General features: G+C 46.3%; 1 protein-coding gene across 1 annotated transcript; it reads left to right on the forward strand.

Moving 5' to 3' along the window:
- Nucleotides 1-772: 772 nt before the first annotated feature.
- LOC136488305 (uncharacterized) lies at nucleotides 773-23,872 on the forward strand. The gene is made up of 6 exons (XM_066485287.1): nucleotides 773-889; nucleotides 1,062-1,164; nucleotides 1,362-1,550; nucleotides 17,892-20,550; nucleotides 22,992-23,328; nucleotides 23,869-23,872. The coding sequence occupies exons 3-6, from the start codon at nucleotides 1,539-1,541 to the stop codon at nucleotides 23,870-23,872; spliced, it is 3,012 nt and encodes a 1,003-aa protein (XP_066341384.1). The 5' UTR covers nucleotides 773-889; nucleotides 1,062-1,164; nucleotides 1,362-1,538.
- Nucleotides 23,873-24,038: the final 166 nt, after the last annotated feature.

Consider the following 24,038-nt stretch of genomic DNA (forward strand, 5'->3'; position numbering starts at 1 on the left):
AAAACGTTTGTGTAGTAGTGTAAGTAACTAAAGTTTTAATCTTTATAAGATCCTTCTCTAACTAGCTAGCTATCTAGTACAAGCAAAGTACCATTGTGGTGATGATCACAATATCACATATGGACACCCAAAAGTAGCAAACGTGGATGGATGCACACTTGCCCAGAACCAAATAAGTTTATCTCCGTTCCACCGGCCCCTCCCTCCGATCCCTTTGCTTCCATCTAGCTACTACATTCTCTAGGCTCTCGCTCTCTCACTTATTATTGGGAGTCTCGCTAATAAAGCATAAAAGTTGCTCAATTAGGTAGTGCAGGACAATAAAATCAGGCCGCAGGCGATAATTAAAGGGCAGACAGCTCTGTGCTTTGCCACTTAATTAGGTAACTAATCTTTACCTTTAGAAGATCCTTCGTTCTTTGACTAGCTAGGTAACTAGCTAGTACTCCCTCCGTTCCAAATTATAAGTCGCTTTGACTTTTTCGGTTCATCTATTTTGCTATACCTAGACATATGGATGAACCGAAAAAGTCAAAACGACTTATAATTTGGAACAGATGGAGTACAAGCAAAGGACTATTGTGGTGTGATGAACACATACATATGGACACAAAAAAGTAGCAAACCTGGATACACCACTTGCCCAAAACCAAATAAGTTTGTCTCCGCGCCATTGTGCCACTGGCCTGGCCCTTTGCTTTTCCATCTAGCTACTACATTCTCGCGTCTGAGCCATCTCTGCCTCTGCTGTCTCGATCTCTCGGTCCGTCGTCCTGAATCCAGATCACATATACCAGTCGTTATACTGGAGTTTTGGTTCGATTTATTTGACTTTCTGTTGTCATCACACTACTACTGGGCCGTGCCGATTATATTCAACGTAGTTGAGGTATGTGTTCAACTTGTTCTGCGCGATCTCTTTCATTGCATATATATAAGTCCATTTCTGGTGCGTTTATGTATTAACATGTACACAAACTCTCTCTATATATAATGCATGCAATGCACCTGTATGATTTAAATGAGTTGCTCCTTCATGCGTGCTTTGTGTTGTTGGCCAGATCAGCGGAGGGACCAAAATCAAGCAGCGATGGGTTAGATATTGAACTGAAATGGATCCGTTCCAGTTGAAGTTGAAACATGGATGATGATGCAGTGTTTGGGGTAGTTGTTGCGTTCTTTTAACTTCTCCTTTACTTATTATCCTTGATTGATCTTCATCTGCCTGTGATCATCGATCGAACGTACACGGACAACTGATGATAGATCATGCATATGCATGCACAAAAACCATATGAATTCATGCTACTCTGGATAATATATATTAATTGCTCCCTCATGCATGTTTTTGTATTCACCAGCAGACCAGCCGACAGAACAACCGATGGCTAGATCTGCAACAAAATGGATCCTGTTCAATTTGAAATGGATATAGCAGCATCATATCTGAAGATCAAGTAGCTACGCGCACGCCATAGAGATTCCTCGGCAGTCGAGGCGATTGAGCTGACCGGCCGGTTAACCCAATCCAATTCATAATGCATACCGAGGTAATTAAAACAATTACCAAGCATTCTCTTTTCTTTTTTCTTATCTCAACTTTCAACTTAATATTGAGAGTTAAGCCTAGTGCTTCTCTCTAAATGTATCTAGTTATCTAGTTAATCTTTTATCTGTTAAAGCTGTACTCAGCTCTTATCTTAGCTTAAGGATATGCCTAGCATCTCCTTTATGCAGTTAGAATGTGCTGTAGTGGTTGAGGAGCTATCTTGTGAACCAAGTTTGCTTTTTGCGATATAATGAAGCTAAGGCAGCCATGGTCATTGCTGCCATCTATTCCTAGATCCAGAATTCACTCGTGTTACCTGACCAACAATTGGTATCTAGAGCCTAGGTTGTTCTTGAGAGAGTAGAGAGCCATGTCCAACCACTCCAACCTCTGCGGCACTTCCAGCAAGTGCAGGGCCCGTGCCGCCACCAGCGCGGTGGCAGACACCGCGCACGTCTCGCTTGCTGCAGGCGGCCATGCGCGCGGCTGAGATGGCCAGGCAGGCTGCGGCCGTGGCCCAGGCTTCAGCGGCTGCGTCTGCTGCTTTGCGCTCGAAGGTGGAGCGACTGCCACATCACGAGTCGCCATCACCAGAGCGACGTCGCAGACACCGTGGCCGGTCGCCGGTCGTCCAGACCATGTACAAGGAGTCCAGAGCAGGCACGCCATGGCCGATGCTCACCAAAACGAACTACAACGAGTGGAGTCTGCTGATGAAGGTTAAGATGCACGCCTAGCAACTCTGGGACAGCATCGAGGGCGGGGTCGTCGACTTTCACGATGATTGGCGGGTGCTCGAGGCTCTCCTTGCCGCTGTTCCCCTAGAGCTAGGAGCAACCCACGCAGACATGGCCTCCGCCAAGCAAGCGTGGGACTCCATAGCTACAGCGCGCATCGGCGTCGACCGTGTCCGTCGGGCAACTCTGGAGCGGCTCCGCTAAGACTGGGATCGCCTAGCCTTCCGTCCCGGTAAGGAAGTTGACGAATTTGCTCTCCACCTCTCCAGTCTGATGCAACAGATGGCTCAACACGGCGACGTCGACCTCATGGAGGTGCGGGCGGTGGAGAAGTTTCTGTGCATCATCCCAAAGAAGTACTCCCAGATCGCGCTGGCGATGGAGATGCTCCTCGACTTTGAGGACCTCTCCATCGAGGAGGTGATAGGGAGGCTAAAGGCAGTGGAAGATCATGAGGAGGTGCCTCCCATCAAGCTGGTCGCCATCAGTGACAAGCTGCTCTACACCGAGGAGCGGTGGCTCGCGTGTCAGAAGGAGAAGAAGGGGAGGCCTCCAGCAACCCCAAGGAGCGACGTCGGCATCCGCACAAGAAGGACAAGGCCAAGGGCCATCGTGATGATGGCGATCAAGGAGTTAAGGCAGGCGTTGTCGGCGACGAACGCAAGGTGACCCACGACGACACCTGCCTCAACTGCAATGGATTAGACCACTAGGCCAAGGACTATCGCTAGCCTCGACGTGAGTGTTATGGTGTGGCTCACATGGTGCAAGCAGAGGAGGAGGAGCCTGCTCTATTTTTGGCGCACGGCTTCCTCGAGCTAGAGACAGAGGAAGGCAGAGGTAAGGAGAAAGCTTCGACCTTCTGTGTCATGCCTGCCGCTACCAACCTCCACATCGGTGAGCCGTGCGCACGAGTCTTCCTAGGCACTGCTCCAAGGAGAACAAGCTCTATGGCTAGTACCTCTACAGTGGCACCACCCACCACATGATCGGCTGTCAGGAGCTCTTCTCCTACCTGGACCGTAGCATTCATGGCTCGGTCAGGTTTGGTGATATTTAGGGCATCAGCTCCATCCTATTCGCGGCCAAGACTGGTGAGCACTGGGTGTTGCATGGCATCTACTACATCCTGGTGCTTTGTAACTCCATCATCAGCCTCAGCAGCTGGACGAGAGCAGATCAAAGGTGGAGATCGATCGGGGCATCCTTCGGATTTGGGACCGGCAAGGTCGTCTTCTCGTCAAGGTCAGCCGCGGCCCGAACTGCCTCTATGTTGTTTGTCTCAAGGTGCTTCAGCCACTCTGTGCCACTGTGCGTGGAGATGATGAGGCGTGGCGCTAGCACGAGCGGTTCAACCATCTCCACTTTGAGGCACTAGAAGCTGGGCAAGGAGGAGATGATGCACGGGTTGCCGGTGATCGACCACGTCGAGCAGCTTTGAGACACCAGCGTCGTGACGAAGCAGAGGAGGCGCCCCTTCCCTTGTCAGGCTCTGTACCATGCGCAGGAGCAGCTCGAGCTCGTCCACGATGACCTAGGTGGCCCTATGAAGCCAGCGATTCTAGGCGAGCGGCGCTACTTCCTGCTCTTGGTGGACAACACGTCCCGCATCATATGGGCAGTCCTTCTGCCGACCAAGGAAGCACTTGCGGACACCATCAAGCAAATCTAGGCGGTCGCGGAGAAGGAGAGCAGCCACAAGCTCTGGGTGCTACGCACTAACAACGGCTGGGAGTTCACCGCCATGGAGTTCGCCGCCTACTGCGCAGATGAAGGTATCCAGCGCTACTTCTCCGCCCCCTACTCGCCATAGTAGAATGGGGTGGTTGAGTGTAGGAACCAGACAGTGGTGGCGACGGCGTGCGCACTGCTCAAGCAAAGAGGAATGTTTTGCTGCGTATTGGGGAGAGGCCATGATGACCGCTATTCAGGGGCGGTGCTAGGGGTATTCCCCTATAGTCCATGGAATACCTAAGATTTTGGTAACAAACATAAATATTTGTATGTATGTATAATGGTATAGCATGTGTAGTTTATCAGATGTTACAAATATGGCTCATAATCCTATTAGAAACTAGCAGCAGTAGCTCAGGAAGGAAGAGAAACCCATAACGCTCGTTGCACCTTGCCTCCCATGGTACTTGCTCTATCTCCCATCTTTTGCTCATGCATTAGTGGGGCTACGACGGCCAGTGGCATAGCGGCCTGCCCTATCCCCCTCGGTTCATCCTCCGACAGCAGGCAGCCTCGCCCCCTCAGCCCTGCTATGCCCCTACGCGCCCAGTGCCCCAACACCAGCGGCCAGCACCGCGCCTGCCGGTGGCTACCACTCACCAGCGGTCTAGACTCTCGACTCTGGACCTCCCCCTTGGCCCCCTACGTCCCTCCCAGTCCCAACTCAAGCTTGAAGGTTGAAGCAACAAGCAAGGTGAGCACACGGCAGGCAGATCCATTCTTCATTCAGAGACAATGGCACTATACCACTATGTTGAAAACTTGTACTTTGCTTATTACTATTGCACATTTGTTTGGGAAAATTTTTATACATGGAATACCCAGCCATGAAATCCTGGCTCCACCACTGCTGTTGTTCGTCTTCTCAACAGGAAAGACCCCCTATGAGGCATGGCACGGGCACACGCCAGTGGTGGGACATCTGCGGACGTTTGGCTGCATCACCTATGTCAAGGAGCTGAACCAGCTCAGCAAGCTAGATGATCGTAGCAAGCCCGGCGTCTGCATCGGCTACGCAAAGGGCGCCAAGGCGTATCGCATCCTTGATCCAGTGCCCTAGCACATGCGCGTGGCACGCGATGTCGTCTTCGATGAAGGACTATTGACACATAAATGGCAAACGGGTAAACCGCAAGCGTACGGTTGTCAGTGTAGCCTTCACCAAGTGTATTCTAGGTATCATATTTCCACAGGGAACGTGAAGTGAACTAACTAGGGATCAAGACCGTCCTATGATGATACAAAAGAGCATATGAAGCTTGGGTAGAGAAGATCTTTGTAGCAATGATATCTGGTAAAGATAGTAGTTATAAGGGGTTTATCACCCCCTCGCTTAAAGGAGGCGATAGGTGAACAATAGGGGGTGAAACCCTATCTGATGCGGCTACCTTGTTATGGGGGGCCTACCTTTAAAGAACTTGCCTAAAACACATGGTGGACTACAGAGACTAGATAGGGCTATCACCACCTGCTAGCTACCACTATCTATCCGTGTCTACACAGGCAAGATATAGTCTAGACACCACATCTGCACTACACTTACTACTCCAACCTTGGCCCACTAAGTTCCCTTAATGAGGCTAGAGCACTCTACTAAATTAAAGTGGTGCATAAGTAAGACAAGTTATATAACTACTAGCAGAGATAGAATATCAAATACTATAAAGAACTCGGATGTATTACTTACAAGAAGATAGCATCCGCTGAGGTACACCTTGGAGAAGACTCCCGATAGGCCTGAGGCTTTGTCCTAAAGACTTCCCTCACTCTCTCCCTAATTGCATAGCACACTGCAGAGCTTCGCTAAAAGCTACTAGTGAGTCATTTACTCTAATGTGTCATGAGTGAGAATGAAGCCTAGGGGGGTATTTATAGCTAGAGGGAGGGGGAGTGCCACGTCAGTGATCCAGGTGACCTCCAATAAGCTCCGTTGGATCAAATCGACCTTGAAACATCATTGATCAATGGTGTGGATGTGGTAGGATGCATGGAGGCATGCATAGAGGCGGTCGAAGAAAGTTGAGCTAGATTAGCCACCATGTGGGCATCGCTCGATGCCTCTTTGACAGGCGGCACCTCCATCATTCTTCTAGAAGCATGTCCCACATGTCATAAGATGGGTATGATGCAGAATGGGAGGCGGTAGCCCCCTTAGGGGGTCGGCCGACCCCCCTATGACTGGTGGGCCCTGCCTCCTTCTTCTAGAAGCTTGTCCCACTTATCATAGTGGATGTTGGTCACCTTTGTCATGTCGGTTGCTTTGTTGTGGGCCCATGAATCCATGTGCTCACCTCTTTAGCCAATGAGAGAAGAGGACATTGTGATCCAAGGGTGGAGATTGCCTCTAGGAGTGTGTGAGAGGATCGTGGGAAGCTTGAGGGGCCAGTGGGCCCATATGGCCGTCGCCCGATGCCAAGGTGGGGCCTCTAGCTATCCAAAACTCATGTATTGTGTACCTACAAGCAAATAATGACATGTACATGTGGAACCAAGTTATTTATACCTAAGTCACTATGTTTTTGCTTGTTAGCTCCTGAGAAAGGTGTTTTGTTGACGGTTTTGATGGTGTAAAAGTAGGGTGAATCTATCATCCACAAGACCCTCCGCACTTAAGTCTTTGCTTGTCCTCGAGTAAAGGTTATAGAGAAAAGCAAACAATGATTATGAGATCTTCAAGATATACAACAAACACAAGCTTTATTCAAGACATATCTTATACAAGTGGGTTATGTGGCACTGTCGAACATATACCCTTCAGATGTTGAAAAATGGAGCAGTCCTCAAAGCAAAGTCATCTTCCCATTTCCACATCTTAGTGTTAGAGTTTTTGATAAACTTTTTTTCAAAAGGGAGCACATAGTTCAATCTTACTCCTCAAATAGCACTCTCAAATCACTCAAGAGGTGTGTGATTTCTTACCAAGGCATAGCATGAATTTGCCTTCTTTTGTTTCATCCTACTTCTATCAAGCTTATGTGGAGCTCAGGTAGGGATAAACAAGATAGTATACTTGCATTGCATGTATTGTAAAGTCAAAACAAGGATCCGAGGAGAAGAATGTCATAATCCTAAATCAAGATGTACAAGTGTGTGGAAAATGATGATGGACTTTATTGTACTCCTTGAACAAGCATGGTCTCTCTCACTTATGATTGGTTGAGATATGGCTATCTCTTCTTTTTTTTCTTCTTTTTTTCATGAGCTTTTCTTGCTCATTTTCTTTTCTCTCTCTCTCTCTCTCTCTCTCTCTCTCTCTCTATTTTGAATACATAGCCATATCTCTTTTGCAAGAATTTCAGAAAGAGATCATACTAAGCTTGGAGTATTTATTTGGTGGAAAATGAAAGGCATGTTTTTTTGCGTACTTCTAGTGTAGAAGCAGCATGTGTATGTGGTGTGTATGTGATCTTGATCTTGGGAACATGACAAAATTCTCAACAAGGGTCAACAAGGTTTGACTAAACTCAAAACAACGACAAGCAGCACAAGAAGAAGTGTTTTGAACATGTATGACCATATGTGGCATTGGTAGGAATTTTCACTATTAAGGAGTAAGTGACACTATGGTTTTATGACATTTTTAAAAATAAACTTCCAAGCACTTACGAATAGAAAAGGTATGAACCATGAGCTAAGAACTATATCACATTAGTCAATAACTTAGTCAATATAATGTTCCTATCAAAATATATCTCCCACAAGCATAAGCGTATGCAAGAAATAAAATTTATGAAGCTTCTCTCTTTCTAATGTCATAAATCATGTCAGTCTCTGAAACTTTATGTTCTAGATGCGGATCTTCTTGTTTTTATTTTTATTTTATGTTATTTTGAAAAGGAAATAAGCAAAGGTAAAAGAAATTTGTACCAAAAGGGGAAACGAGTGTGGCAAACCAGTCAAGAAGGATGTCGAAGCGGAGTGGACACTGACTGGTGGGCCCAAGGGTCCATGGTGGGGTCGAGCGACCCACTTTGGTGCCTCTGGCCACTTTGGTGACTGCCAAGCGCATTCTTACCCTTGAAGACGTATTCCTGCACTGACGCTTTTTGGTGGTGTGTTCATTGGGACGTCTCCCGACGCCAAAAAGTAGTTGTTGCGGCCCAATTTTGATGTACAGCTGTATTTTGCAGCGAACACCACCGTGGCATGTTTGTGACTGTGTCAAGGTGTTAGTGGGGGGTCACCCGACATCCCCCACACTTAGTTCAAAGTGTGCTGGATCACAGAAACAAAGTAGATGTCAAGTGCAGGGGCTCTGCTGGTGGCAACACACCAGCAGAACCAAAAAATTCATTAATTCAATAACTACTCATAGGCACATGTTACAATGATGAGAATGAAATAAAGGAAATGAAACAAAATAAACCTAAGTGCCTAAGTTATTGTGAAAGAGACTAAGATGCCGAGGGAGAGGGTGGAAAGAGGAGGTCCTCTTTCCCTAAGGCCTTAGCGAGGCGCTTCATCTTCGCATCGGTGCTAATGCGAAGAGCGCGGAAGTTGTCTTCCAAATCAAAGTGAGCCATTCTCAACTCCGCTACTCGCTCTTCTAACACCATATTATTGTTCCTAAGTGTAGCAACTACACGAAGGAGCCTCTCTACAATGCTCTTCTCAACGCGATCCTCGTCTTCAAAGTGCCTCGGTGGACTGTTGATCGACAGTGGATCACATGTCCACTGGACCGTCTTGGGGGAGCTTGCAGACTCCAGCGACTCCCAAAGCGCTTTCCTCTCATTGAACGTGATCGAGCGTATGAAGACCTTGCCATGCCCCAGCCCACCGCCTATGATCTTGCGGTTCTTCATGATGGTGGGCGTCGAGGCGTGTAGGAGTGGGTGTACTCTGCACTTGACATGTCCCCCAAGGAGGTGATGAGGGCACGCTAGAACTCATCCTGATCCTTGTTGTAGGGCTGGCAATTGGGGATTTCCACCCCCTTATTGATGTTCACCTCAAGGCCCTTAGGTTTGAGCCCCAATTGGCCTGTGGTAGGCCTCTTGGGCGCTGTTGCCCGAGATCGTGGCTTGGTGAGGCCTCTGCCATGATGGTTGGAAGGGTCTTCACCAAAGGGAACAATGGGCATCTTGCCATGATCTTTAGTGGGGGCCATGGTGGTGAGTGCTCTGGTGGCTTGGAGGCTCAAGGGAAGAAGGAATTCTGCTAATGGTGAAAGGAGGTGAGGTGGAAGACGGAAGAAGGGGAGGAGAGACTAAAAAGAGCCATGCCAATGTTCACAACCCCCATTTTCACGAGGATTGCGACCGGGGACGCACTCTATGAACGTTGTGCAACATTCTGGGCGACTGGGTTGAGCCAGATGGCTCCCTAATGCCGTCGCCCAATGCCTATCTGGTGGAACTGGACCAGGTGAACATGGTTCGAGGCTCTTCTTACTCTCTTCTACGCATCCTCCAAATGGTGGTCTAGGTTGCCCTCATTGGGCCGTCTCCCGATGGCTTTATGGGGCTAACCGGGGCCAACTTTTTGGGTTGGAGACAAGTCTAGCTATGTGAATTCTAAACTAGTGCAAAAACTAAATAAAAACAAGAAGTAAAGACATGTAGATTTTAGTTATGTTAATTTAGGATTAAGGATGAATTCTAACAAGTCAACTTCTTGTTCTAGTGGCTCATGTTCATGGAAAAATTTAAGTCTTTGGCCATTTACCTTAAATATGTTGCCATCATCGTCCTGAAGCGTGACGGCTCCATGCATCGCAGTGTTGACGACGAGGAATGGTCCTTCCCACTTGCTTTTGAGTTTTCCATGGCCAAATAGCTTGACCCTTGAGTTGAACATGAAGACCTTGTCTCCTAGGCTAAACTCTTTCACCCTGATCCTCTTGTCAAGCCATCTCTTTGTTCTTTTCTTGTAGATTCTAGCATTGTGGTAGGCTTTCTCTCTCCACTCTTCTAGCTCAGAGATTTGCATCTTTCTGTTTTTCCCTGAGGCTTGCAAATCCATGTTCCATTGCTTCATGGCCCAATGTGCTTGGAACTCTAATTCAACAGGTAGATGGCAAGTCATTCCGTATACAAGTTGGTATGGTGTCATACCAATTGGTGTCTTGTATGTTGTCCTGTATGCCCATACTGCATCTGGTAACTTGTTTTTCCAAGCTGTACCCATCTCATTCACAGTCTTTTGTAGAATGTTCTTGATTTGTTTGTTGGATGTTTCTGCTTGACCACTTGTCTGAGGGTGATATGGAGTTGCAACATTGTGGCTTATGCCTTGGTCCTTCAAAAATTTGCGGAAGCCTTTATCGATGAAGTGTGATCCCCCATCACTTATGACCAATTTTGGGGTGCCAAACCTTTGGAAAATAACTTCATGGAACATTCTTTTTGAGTGTACTGCATCTACATTGCGGTAGGGTATTTCTTCTACCCATTTGGACACATACTCCACCACCACCAAGATGTACTCATAGCCTTTTGACTTGGGGAAAGGTCCCATGTAGTCAATGCCCCATATGTCAAAGAGCTCGACTTGCAGATTGTTGGTGAGTGGCATTGCATCACGGGTGTTGATGTTCCCGTGCTTCTGGCACCGTGCACATTTCCAGATATAGTCTTGTGTATCCTTGTACATGGTTGGCCAGTAGAAACCACTTTGCCAAATCTTTGCATGGGTTTTGAATGCTCCATAGTGGCCTCCATATTCTGCTCCATGACATCTCTCTATGATCTTAATTGCTTCATCCATGGGCACACACCTCCTCAACACTCCATCAGCACAAACTCTGTAGAGGTATGGCTCACCCATAGGTGTACTCAGCTTTCTTGGATGAGCATCTTCTTGTTTGCCCATGGTGGTACATGGCCTGCAAGCATAAAATTAACTATGTTCACGTACCAGGGGTTGGAGTCCGTGATCTTGAGGAGTGTGTCATCCCGGAGGAAGTCGTCAATGGGCAAATCGTGTGCGTCTTTGAATTGCATTCTAGACAAATGATCGGCAACAGAATTTTCTTCTCTATTTTTATCTTTTATTTCAAGATCAAATTCTTAGAGCAGCAAGATCCATCTTATTAAATGAGGTTTAGCATCTTTCTTAGTGAGCAGGTATTTTAGAGCAGCATGATCGGTATAAAAAATTACTTTAGCTCCAATTAAGTAAGATCTAAACTTATCTATAGCAAAAACCACAGCCAAAAGTTCTTTTTCAGTTGTTGCATAATTCAATTGTGGCCCTGTTAAGATTTTGCTAGCATATGAGATTGCATGATGTTTCTTATCTTTTGTTTGTCCTAAGACAGCACCAACAGCATAATCACTTGCATCACACATGATCTCAAAAAGAAGCGTCCAATCAGGGGGTTGAATGATTGGAGCGGAAACAAGTGCTTTCTTAAGGTAGTAAAAAGAATCTAAGCACTCATCATTGAAGTAAAAGGGTGCATCTTTAGCAAGCAAGTTTGTTAAAGGATAGGCAATTTGAGAGAAATCTTTTATAAACCGCCTATAAAAACTAGCATGCCTAAGAAAACTGTGAACACCCTTCACATTCATGGGAGGTGGGAGTTGCTCTATGACTTCTATCATAACTTTATCCACCTCTGTCCCACGCTCGGACACTCTATGTCCTAGCACTATGCCTTCCCGAACCATGAAATGGCATTTTTCCCAGTTCAGGACTAGGTGCTTCTCTTCACACCTTTGTAAGACCTGGTCCAGATTCTCAAGGCATTCATCGAAAGTCTTACCATAGATATAAAAATTGTCCATGAAGACTTCCATGATTTCCTTGATCATATCAGAGAAGATGAACATCATGCACCTTTGGAATGAGGCAGGGGCATTGCATACACCGAAAGACATTCGTCGATATGCATATGTCCCATAGGGGAATGTGAAGGTGGTCTTACTTTGATCATAGGGATGGATAGGAATTTGATGATAACCCGAATACCCATCAAGGAAACAAAAGAAAGAATGCTTTGCAAGTCATTCCAACATTTCATCAATGAAGGGTAACAGAAAGTGATCTTTCTTTGTAGTCTTGTTAAGTTTTCGGTAGTCTATGCAATCCTCCAACCCATGATGGTTCGTTGAGGAATCAACTCATTCTTGTCATTTTGAACGACCATCTTACCTCCCTTCTTAGGTGCCACTTGTATGGGGCGAACCCACTTGCTATTGGGAACGGGATAGATTATGCCCGCGTGCAAGAGTTTTAGGACCTCTTTCTTGACTACCTCTCTCATCGCATTATTGAGCCTCCTTTGAGGCTCCCTAGAAAGTGTGCCACTAGGCTCGATAGGGATGCGATGTGCGTAGAGAGCGGGACTAATTCCCTTGAGATCTTGAAGAGAGTAGCCTAAGACAGATTGATGCTTCTCTAAGATGGTGAGAAGTTTGAAGGTCTCCTCCGCAAAGAGTTTGTCGCTATTGATAATGGGGGCCTCACGGTCACCATTGAGAAAAGCATATTTATGGGTCAGGGCCAGAGGTTCCTCTCCTAGGAGTGCATTTGCTAAATATTTAGACATGATGCTTACTCCAATGGTAGGATCATAAAGAGAGTCTAAGGCTATTCTATTTATGAAACAAGGAATGGATGTGGAGGACGAAAGAATCCAAATTACTTCAGGTGAAGTTTCGGCCTCCTTAAGCCACTTGTTGCTCATAATAGACGTAAGCTCTTGGATTATCTCCTGGAGGTAGAGTTCCTCGAGGCGATCTGGAATATAGCGATTAGGAGCTTTTCAAACAGAAGACTTCTTTTACACGGGTTGATTCGAGGCTTTTCCGAAGTCGAAAAAGATATTGTCCTTGATATCAAGAGGAAACTCCAAAGGTTGAATTTCTTCTTCCCTTAGAATGTTCGGGGTTGGTGGTTTAGGTTCGATAGCTGAATCTTGGGATGTGGAGGGTAAGATTTCAGCTATCAATGTCCCTTCTTCCACCTTAGGGGCTAGTTTCTCCTCCTCCTCGGGGACTTCATCATAGACATTAGTGTAGGGGTGTTCTCAAGAATTTTCACAAGAACATCCTTCCCTTCACTAATGCGGAGATGCAAGAATGCTCCCCCTGATGCTATATCAAGAAACTATGGAATCTTTGCTAAGACTGAGGTAAAAGTGTTGCAATAGAGTTGGCTCGGCTATAGCTAGATCAGGGCTAGATGATACTAAATCTGTGAGACGGGCCCATGCTGCACCTAGAGACTCCTTCTCCTTTTGCGTAAAGGTTAGGATCTCTACTCGAAGACGAGCAACGCGGGGAACCAGAAAGAAAGTTAGATAGAATTTGATTGCAACTTCTCCCATTCTCCTTTTACACTCCCTACGTGGTGAGAATACCATCGTTTGGCTACTCCCGTCAAAGAGAACGGGAATAGCTTCAACTTAAGGGTATCTTGCCTCATGCCTTGAATGTGTATGCATGAGCACAACTGTTCAAAGTCATGTAGATGTGTATAGGGGTTCTCCTAAACCATTGCTATGGGACTCAGGCGAAGCTCATAACGAATAGCCAAAATGGCTTGGCATGAACGAGGCGGCTCCAAACTAGCGCTCGATGGAGCAGCATACTCGAAGATAGGTGTTTGATCCATTGGTGTATGTGGAAAGAAAGGTTTGATCAAACAAAGAAAACTCAAACGACTTGATTCTAGTTAAGATAGTTACCGTTCCGTGACAATAGCGCCAAAAAGCTTGTTGACACCTAAAGTGGCAAATGAGTAAACCGCAAGCATTCGGTTGTCAATGTAGCCTTCAGTAGGAGTATTCCAGGTATCGTATTTCCACGGGGAATGTGAAGTGAACTAACTAAGGATCAAGATCGTCCTATGATGATATAAAAGAGTCTATGAAGCTTGGGTAGAGAGGATCTTTGTAGCAATGATATCTGGTAAAGATAGCAGTTATAAGGGGTTTATCACCCCCTCGCTTAGAGGAGGCGATAGGTGAACAATAGGGGTGAAACCCTATCCGATGCGGCTACCTTGTTATAGGGGACCTACCTTTTAAGAACTTGCCTAAAACACATGGTGGATTACAGAGACTAGACAGGGCTGTCACCATCTGCTAGCTACCACTATCTATCCGTGCGACAAGCGGTATACACAAGCTAGATATAGTCTAGACACCACGTCTACACTACACTTACTACTCCAACCTTGGCCCACTAAGTTCCCTTAATGAGGCTAGAGCACTCTACCAAAGTAAAGCGGTGCACAAGTAAGACAAGTTATATAACTACTAGCAGAGACAGAATATCAAATACTATAAAGTACTTAGATGTATTACTTACAAGAAGATAGCATCCACCAAGGTACACCTTGGAGAAGATTCCCAATAGGCCCGGGGCTTTCTCCTGAAGACTTCCCTCACTCTCTCCCTAATTGCATAGCACTACTGTAGAGCTTCGCTAAAAGCTACTAGAGAGCAGTTTAGTCTAATTGTTCCAAAAAAAGTAGTTTACTCTAATGTGTCATGAGTGAGAATGAAGCCTAGGGGGGTATTTATAGCTAGAGTGACAGGGAGTGCCACGTCAGCGACCTAGGTGACCTCCATCAAGGTCCATTGGATCAAACTGACCTTGAACCATCTTTGATCAACGATGTGGATGTGGTAGGATGCATGGAGGCATGCATAGAGACGGTGGAAGAAAGTTGAGCTAGATTAGCCACCATGTGGGCGTCGCCCGATGCCTCTTTGACAGGTGGGACCTCCATCCTTCTTCTAGAAGCATGTCCCACATGTCATAGGATGGGTATGATGCAGAATGGGAGGTGGTAGCCCCCTTAGGGGGGGTCGGCCAACCCCCCTATGACTGGTGGGCCCTGCCTCCTCCTTCTAGAAGCTTGTCCCACTTCTCATAGTGGATGTTGGTCACCTTTGTCACATCGGTTGCTTCGTTGTGGGCCCATGAATCCATGTGCTCACCTCTTTAGCCAATGAGAGAAGAGGACATTGTGATCCAAGGGTGGAGATTGCCTCTAGGAGTGTGTGGGAGGATCATGGGAAGCTTGAGAGGGGCCAGTGGGCCCATATGGCCGTCGCCCGACACCAAGTTGGGGCCTGTAGCCACCCAAAACTAATGTATTGTGTACCTACAAGCAAATAATAACATGTACATGTGGAACCAAGTTATTTGTACCTAAGTCACTATGTTTTTGCTTGTTAGCTCTGTAGAAAGGTGTTTTGTTGATGGTTTTGATGGTGTAAAAGTAGGGTGAATCTACCATCAACAAGGACGTGGCTAGGACTGGACGAAGGGAGGCACTAGGGGCACGACACCTGTGACGACCGACTTCGTATTGACTACTCGTGGCTCAGGGGAGTTGGGGGAGCACAGAGTGCATCTCCGTCGGTGTCCGATTCATCAGCATTGACGTCGGGCACGCCACTAGCTCCACCACGCTTGCCGACCCCAGACCAGGAGGTTTCTGTGGGCACACCTAAGTCGGCTGCTACTCCACTGGCATCGTAGCCTGCTACACCACTTGCGTCCCCGGCCTCTACTCCCTCTGTGACATCAGCACCTGCTTCACCGCTACACTGGCTGCGACACCAGGCCTTAGCGGACAACCCGTGCCCAAGTTCACCACACCGCTAGAGGACGACAAGGATCGTCTCGACGCCGTGTATGGTGACACTCTAGTGCACTATTGGACAATGACCAACATTCTCGATGATCAGGCATTGCCAGCCCCTATGCAGCGCAACCTCGACATCCAACTCCACTTGACGCACGCCTGCGAGCCTGCTACCTATGCTGAAGCTGAATGGGACCTGGTGTGGCATGCAGCAATGAAGCAAGGGCTCAAGTCCATCAAGTAGAACCATACCTAGGAGCTCGTTCATCTACCTGATGGCCACCGCCCCATCACCCTCAAGTGGGTGTTCAAGCTAAAAAAGGATGAAGCTGGGGGCGGTGATCAAACACAAGGCGAAGCTAGTTGCGCGTGGCTTCATTCAGCAAGAGGGGATCGACTACAACGGCACCTTCACACCCATTGCACGCATGGACTCGGTTTTGGTCTTCCTTGCGTTGGCGGCTCAGGAAGGGTGGCACGTCCACCACATGGACGTGAAGTCTGCCATCCTCAACGGTGACCTCAAGGAGGAAGTCTACATCTGCCAGCCACCTGGGTTCGCCATCGCTAGGCAAGAAGGGAAGGTGTACTACCTGCACAAGGCCCTCTACAGCTTGCGTCTGGCCCTGTGTGCCTAGAACGCGAACTAGATGCCACACTCAAGGAGATGGGCTTCTAGCAGAGCACGCATGAGGCAGCGGTGTACCAGTGGGACAGTGGGAGCACTATCCTGCTTGTCGGCATCTACGTCGACTTCCTCATCATCACCAGCACGGATGAGAAGGAGGTGGAGGCCCTCAAGGCGTAGATGAAGATGGCGTTTGACATGAGCGACCTGGGCTACTCTGCTTCAACCTCGGAATCGAGGTGCGCCAGGATGCCAGCGGCATCACCTTTCTATCAGACACACTATGCCAAGCGCATCTCGAGCTGGGCGACATGGACGGCTGTAATCCAGCCCACACCCCGATGAAGGATTGGCTCAGGCTAACCCATCACAGCATAACGGAGGAGGTGGGTCCTACGCACTATCGACAAATCATCGGCAGCCTACGCTACCTGGTGCATACCTGGCCGGACTTGGCATTCGTCATCGGGTATGTGAGCCAGTTCATGGTGCGGCCCACGGTGGAGCACTAGTAGGGCTATCAAGCACATTCTTCGCTATGTGGAGGGCACCCTCGACTGTGGTCTGCACTATGCAAGGGACCCCGGCACGGCGCACTTCGTCGGCTACTGCGACTATGACGTCGCCGGCGACATCGACGCAAGCAAGAGAAGAAGTGGAACCATGTTCTTCCTTGTCAAGTGTCTGTTCAGCTGGCAATCACTCAAGCTGAGTACATTGCCACCACCAATGCTGCTACACAAGCTTTGTGGCTGTCAAGGCTTCTAGGAGAGCTGCTCGGCAAGGAAGTCGAAGCAGTGGAGTTGAGGGTGGATAGCAAGTCTGCTCTAGCTCTGGCCAAGAACCTAGCTTCCATGAGAGGAGCAAGCACATCAGAATCAAGTACCATTTCATCAGAAGCTGCTTGGAACATAGGATAGTCAAGGCAAACCATATCAGCACCTCTTATCAGCTAGCTAATATTCTCACCAATGACTCCCGCCGTATGAAAGCAATATTATTACCACTGAGTTAAGTAGGCAATTTATCACCACAAAAGAAGCCCCATTACTTCGATCGATTATTGCAAGAATGGGGTTTATTGATATTCCTGGTATAGTAGATGCTATCACACATACAGTCGTACTCAATTTGATGGAATTGTTTGATCTTAAACGGGATCTTCTGTAATTTCGCACATAAGGGGTTATTTCTTGGTTTCGTCCGGTCATTAATAACTTGACTATTTTTAGATAATAGTAGATTGAAAGAACGCTCGTAAAGAATCCTATTGAAACCGGCTGAGCACAAGGCTTAGGGGGAGAATTGAGAGACAAGCCTAGTGCTTTCTCAGTTAAAGCTGTACTCAGCTCTTATATCTTAGATTAAGGATACCCTAGCATCTGCTTTATACAGTTAGAATATGTTGTAGTGGTTGAGGAGCTATATCTTGTGAACCAAGTTTGCATTTTGCTATATAATGAAGCTAAGGCAGCCATGGTCATTGCTGCCATCAAGTCCTAGATAAAGAATTCACTTGTGTTACCTGGCCAATAAATATATGCGCACTTTATTTGCAAGAATTGAAACTGCATTTATGTGACTGTTCTTTTTTCTTCTTGATCTTGCTCGCCGTGTGCATCGAAGACACAGAACGCAAGTTGATGACTTTGTTTGCAACTGGGGACTGACGCATATATGCATTCATTGGCTGCAGGTTATCAATGCTGACACCATCGACGGAGCTGTCAATCGAATTCTCGAACGACTTAAGGAGGAGTACGATGACGCGACCAGTACTGCTAGAAGCGCCACCGGCAGCGTCTGGCACAATGTCATCTACTTTGACGGCTGGGATGGACTGGGGGCATCTGCCGTCCTCCGAGCCGTAGGCCAACGCCTCAGCGCTGGTCAGGAGTTCTCACAGATCATCCACATCGACTGCTCCAAGTGGGAGAGCAGGAGAGCGGTGCAGAGGGCTCTCGCGGTGCAGCTTCAGCTTCCCGCTCATGTGATAGGGATGTTTGATGCAAAAGACGAGGAGGACGACTACCGGGGTGTGGGCCAGGGCTCGCGCCTCGAGATACCCAAGGTCTCCAGGGAGATATATGAACACGTACAGAAGCAGCTGGGCCAAAGGTTCTTGGTGATCTTCAACAACGGGAGCTGCGAGGAGATTGATCTTGAAAGCTTCGGCTTCCCATTGTCTGGGTACTCATGGAACAAGGCCCTGTGGTCATTCCAAGGAGGATTCCGGCTCTACCCTCGGATGAAGGTTGACATGGCCCTGGAGAGCAAGACGGCATCATCAACAGATGTTTTTCTCTCAGCAACCTCCACTAACCTCAGCGAGGACAATTTTTGCAAGATTTTGCGTCACGAGGCAGAAGAAGTTGCAAAGGGCATGATCAGTACTGGCGGCATCGACTGGCCAACAGCAGCTGCCGGTTGCTTCCTGTACACGATGAGGCTCTGCGGCATGGGTGGCCACTTGATCGACTATGATCTGGCCACCCATGGTTGCAACTACTGGATATGCGATGGCATCATACAGCTACAGCAGGGAGATGTCGTCGGCAGTGATGATGCTGCAGCTGAAACGTTGTGGCTATCTTGTGATGCTTTGAAGCGCGAGATGTGGCTGGATGCAGACTATCACCAGAGTCCGCAGTTGCCGGCATCTCCGGTGGTCAGGCGCCTGCAGAAGCGGATGGCATACTGGACTTCACCAGCTTATGGATCCACGCTGATTAAGGATCAGCTTGGCCGTATTCCTAAAGGCATGTTCCAACAATATGACAAGCTTTGTGTGCTCAAGCTATCAGCATGCACATTCAGCCTCACATCGCCTCCATTCCTCTGCTGCCATAGCCTCAGGTTTCTCTGGCTTGACCATTGCCAGGAGCAAAGCATTAGCAAAGACGAAGCAGCGAATGAAGAGGACATCCGGCGGTGCTTCGAAAAGCTGTGGGTGCTGGACGTGCGCTACTCAAGCTCCAAGTTCCTGTCTGAGAAGATGATGGATTTCATGGCTCAACTCAGGGAGCTACATGTGATGGGACAAGAGGCGTTCGACATGGACACGTTGCATGGGCGGCTGCACAATATCCGAAAGCTCCGTGTAACAAAGTCCAAGACCAACTCCAGCAAACGGACATACCTGTTGTCGGGCAAGGACAAGATGGAGCACCTTGAGCTGTCAGGAAATGATGGATGCATGGATAGTTTATCTGTGGAAAGCAGCAGCTGCAGCAGCCTAGATACCGTCATTATTGATGCATGTGTTTCTTTGGAAGAGATATCCTTGAAAGGGTGGGCTAAACCGGAGAATCTACTCTTGAGTGGGTCCTTTCCGGACCTGTGTAGCCTAGACCTCTCTGGTGCAGCGGTGAAAACACTGGATCTGAGTGCAGTGATGGCCCCGAAGCTCGACGAGCTCCTCCTGCTTGACTGTGTGAAGCTTAGAGCAATCCTATGGCCACCACCACCAGCAGCAGCAGCAGCAGGTGATGGCAAAGGCAGTGGAAAAAGATACTTGGGCAAGCTTCGCATTGACACCACCCAAAAGTTGGAAGATGATACAGGAAGCAGCAGATCACATGCCGGATGTAGTTGGTATATTTGTGTAAGAGATGCAAGACTCCTTGGGTCGCTTGAGCCTGTCAAAGATTACTTTGATGACAACGATGTGCATTTGGATATCTCAACAAGGATGCCATCATCTTCGGATGCTGGTAGCAGGCTGCAAGCTGAAGTAGACCAAGATAATTATTATGCAACAAAGGCAGATGTCGCCGCCAGTGGCATGCAGCAGCAACAAGCTGATGACTCGGCAATCATGTCCACGTGTCCTCCTGCCCCAGGTGTGTCATCCCGAGGCTGCTACATGCACATAGAAGACACTACTGATGCTGCTGCAGGTGGGAATAATGAGATTACTATTCCGGGATTTGTATGTGAAGGCCCTAAGATTCTGCACGTGCATGATAGCTTGTTCATCACCCGAATAGCTTGTTCAGAATCAAAATGGGATAAGCTCGAGTGGTGCCGAGTCGAGCGGTGTCCCAAGTTGGAATGTGTCCTTAACTTCAACTGCAGTGACCGTCATGCCTTTGGCAAACTGAGGACAATCTGGGCGGCACATCTCACCAATGCACGATACGTCATGGACTTGGCGTTTGGTCATGCACCAGTATTTTCAGGCCTCACATCGTTGCACCTCTACTGCTGCCCCAGGCTGTCTCACGCTCTCCCTTGGATTCGCGCGGCCTTTAAAAGATTGGAGACCCTCGAGATCATGTATTGTGGTGACCTCGAAATGGTCTTCAAGACGCGTGGCGCACCCAAAATGGTCTTCGAGACGCGTGACGCACCTGGTAAGCTCCTCATTTTGAACTAGAGGGTCTTTAGTTCGAGTCCTCATCAACCATTTTACTTTTATTTTTTATTTTTTATCTCCTCTTTGTTGTGTCCCGTGACTGAGATCTCCTCACTTTATTTTTCCATTTTTTTGTCCTCTCTGTTGTGTCCCGTAAGATCTCTAGATTTTACTTTCCACTTTTTTATCCTCCAAGGCTCGCATATGAAGTTTAAATTCATAAACACAGAAAAAGTCACTTCGGATGCCGTTCGGGGATAATATATAACAGACCAAACCCCCAACACCGGCCGTACCTTTAAAAAATTAACTAAAGATACTTTGTCCTAACTAAAAGTAACATGGTAACAAGGTTGCTAGGATCGAGATCCTAGGTAGGATCATTTTTTTGCCTAGTAATATCGAATCATAGGAACATGGTAGATTCTATTGGATTTTACAAATTACATATTTTATATACAATATTTGAAATATATGGCAAAGATTCAAGTATATGATATTGAATTTGATTAATTTATTTGACTTTTTTACTTCTACGTGCAATTATTGACAATTTTCAATTCCCCTCAACTTCATATAGTGTTTTATCACAACTCAGTCTTTTTAAAAGTCGTTAATGTCGATTATTATATAGTATCAGGTGATCGTAGTAACCAGATAGAATGGATTTTTATGTAGGATCGTATGGAGGTTTCACGTAGGATCAGGGATTCTGTAAAAATTCACGATAAATGGTAGGATCTGTATTGTTTTGACTAGGTAGGGTCATAGTATCATAATAATTTAGAATACGGATCGAGATACTGACAACCTTGCATTGTACTAGCCTAGTGGAGCGTGACGTGCTTGCAATGCACCAGACAAAATAGTTTTGTAAGGTTCTTTTATGCATATTTTGGAATATTAAAATAGTGTTTTTGGACTATTTGTATTGTATTTTGTGCAACTTTTGAACTTAGTTGTGAAGCAAATTTTTGTAATTATTTACCGAATTATTAAATGGAGGTTACACAATTGCATGTAACAATTTTACTTTTTTTTTTATTTTTTATCTCCTCTTTGTTGTGTCCTGAGATCTCCTCACATTAATTTTTCGCCTTTAAACCCTCTCTCTCTCTCTCTCTCTCTCTCTCTCTCTCTCTCTCTCTCTCTCTCTCTCTCTCTATAGTTTTTACTTTCCAATTTTATATCTCCTCTAGGAGTTAATAACTATAGATAATATACTTAATCATTTATTTTTCTATATTTCTCCTCTTTTTATTGAGCCCCGTGAAACACATCACCAAATGTAATGGCACTAAAGATAAAAGAGACATCACTTTAGCATCGTTTCATTATCACTTATATTAGTCGTTCTGTAAAGTGTCATGTCTTTTTTTTATGAAATTCTACTCCAAGGCTCGTATGAAGTTTAAATTCATAAACACAGAAATGGTCACTTCTGAGGCCGTTCTGGGGATAACATATCACAGTCCAAACTCCCAACACATGTAGAAATTAACTTAAGATAATATACTTTGTCCCTACTAAAAATAACATGGTACCAAGGCTGTTACGATCGAGATCCTAGGTAGGATCATTTTTTGCCTGATAATATCGGATCATAGGATTGAAACGTACTAATGGGATTCCATTGGATTTTATTAGTTATATATTTTATACAAGATTTATAATATATTGTAAAGGTTTAAGTATATAATATTGATTTCGATCGATTTATTTGACTTTTTTAATTCTATGTGCAATTATTGACATAATTTTCAATGCACCTCAACTTCATATATTGTTTTATCACAACTTAGTCATTTTTAAACTCGTTAATGTAAATTAATATATAGTATTTGGGGATCATAGCATCCAAATACAATAGATTTTTTATGTAGGATCGGGATTCTGTAAAATTCACAATAAATGATAGGATCTTTATTGTTTCAACTTGGTAGGGTCATCGTATCTTAAGAATTGAGAATATGGATCGAGATACAGACAACCTTGCATTGTACTAGCCTAGTGGAGCGTGACGTATTTGCTAAATTGTGTTGTAAGCATATGCCAGACAAAGTAGTTTTGTAAGATTGTTTTATGCATATTTTGAACTTTTAAAATAGTGTTTGAACTATTCGCATTGTATTTTGTGCAGATCTAATAGTTTTGTAAGATTTTTTAATGCATATTTTGAACTATTAAATAGTGTTTTTGACTATTTATAACGTATTTTGTGCAAATTTTGAACCTAGCCATTGAATTTAGGACTTCTTATGCTATTTAGTACCTATACGTACCAAAATATTGAAGCAAATTTTTATAATTATTTACTGAATTATTAAATAGATTTTATCGAATTGCATGTAAAAATATTGGTGTGGCATACCCTTTCGCAAAATTCTAGGTTTGCACTGTTCAAGATGTCTTATTCACTCATTATGGCATGGTACACAGGGTTATTACCATTTCTTCCATATCCTCGGGGGAGCTTGCTTCCCAAGCTGAAGCACCTCTGCCTTCACGAGCTCCCCAAGCTGTATGGAATAGTGATTTGGACACTGCCTAAAGTGCCGATCAGAATATATGCGCCCAACCTCGAGACCGTCAAAATCAGAGGCTGCTGGAGCCTCAGGGGACTGCCCCTTACTCACGGCAACAAGGTGGTGAGTTGCGACTGTGAGAAGGAATGGTGGGACAAGCTGAGATGGGACTCCAGGGAGCAGTCCAGCTACTACAAGCCAATCCACTCGCGGCATTATAAGGAGACCATGATCAGGGGCTCTCCACTCAGGTGCGTAGGTTGTCACCGTCCCTCTCCACGCCACCTTCATATATACATACCGTATATCGATGGATGCTAGTAAAATATATCACTATCTGTACACACAATTAATAATGCAAAGTTGGTGCACAAGAATTCCAGGTCGAGTTTGACCACTCGATCGCTCTCCTCGATCTCCTGCAGGTAATAAAAGAAAGGCTACCGATCGATCAACCATGCATTCCCGGCCGGCCTGCTCCCGGCCCGCCCGTAGCGTGCTGCCGGCTGCGCCCCGGCTGTTCTGTTTTTCGCTTCCGCTGGCTTGGTTTGGACGTGCCTGTGTGCTTTGTGTTCTGCTTGGTTTCGCCGTGGCATTGGCGCCGGGTGTGTGGCCCTACGTGCTTCGTACGCCAGGTGCATTATATTGGTCTCGGTTTTGTTGCTCAAGTTTGCTGTTTGAAGCTTTGGCAAATAAAGAAGCGCTCGCGCTAGCTGAACTCCACTCAGCTAGCTGTGTGTTCCAGTCTCGTGTGCTCTGGTGTGGCGTGTCATTTCTCAGTTGTGTGTCAGCTGATTGTTGTGTCATCCTATATATACATACGTGTGTGAAGAAATGTATTTTATTTGTTACTATATTGTTACTCACTCTGTGTGCTTTTAAATAAATTTATAAACGATCGATTTGTGGTTTGTTTGTGCAAAAGTCGTCCCCTTACTTATTTGGCATGCATTGATACATA

This window comes from Miscanthus floridulus, chromosome 10, assembly GCF_019320115.1.
Source record: "Miscanthus floridulus cultivar M001 chromosome 10, ASM1932011v1, whole genome shotgun sequence".
NCBI classification, from domain to species: domain Eukaryota; kingdom Viridiplantae; phylum Streptophyta; class Magnoliopsida; order Poales; family Poaceae; genus Miscanthus; species Miscanthus floridulus.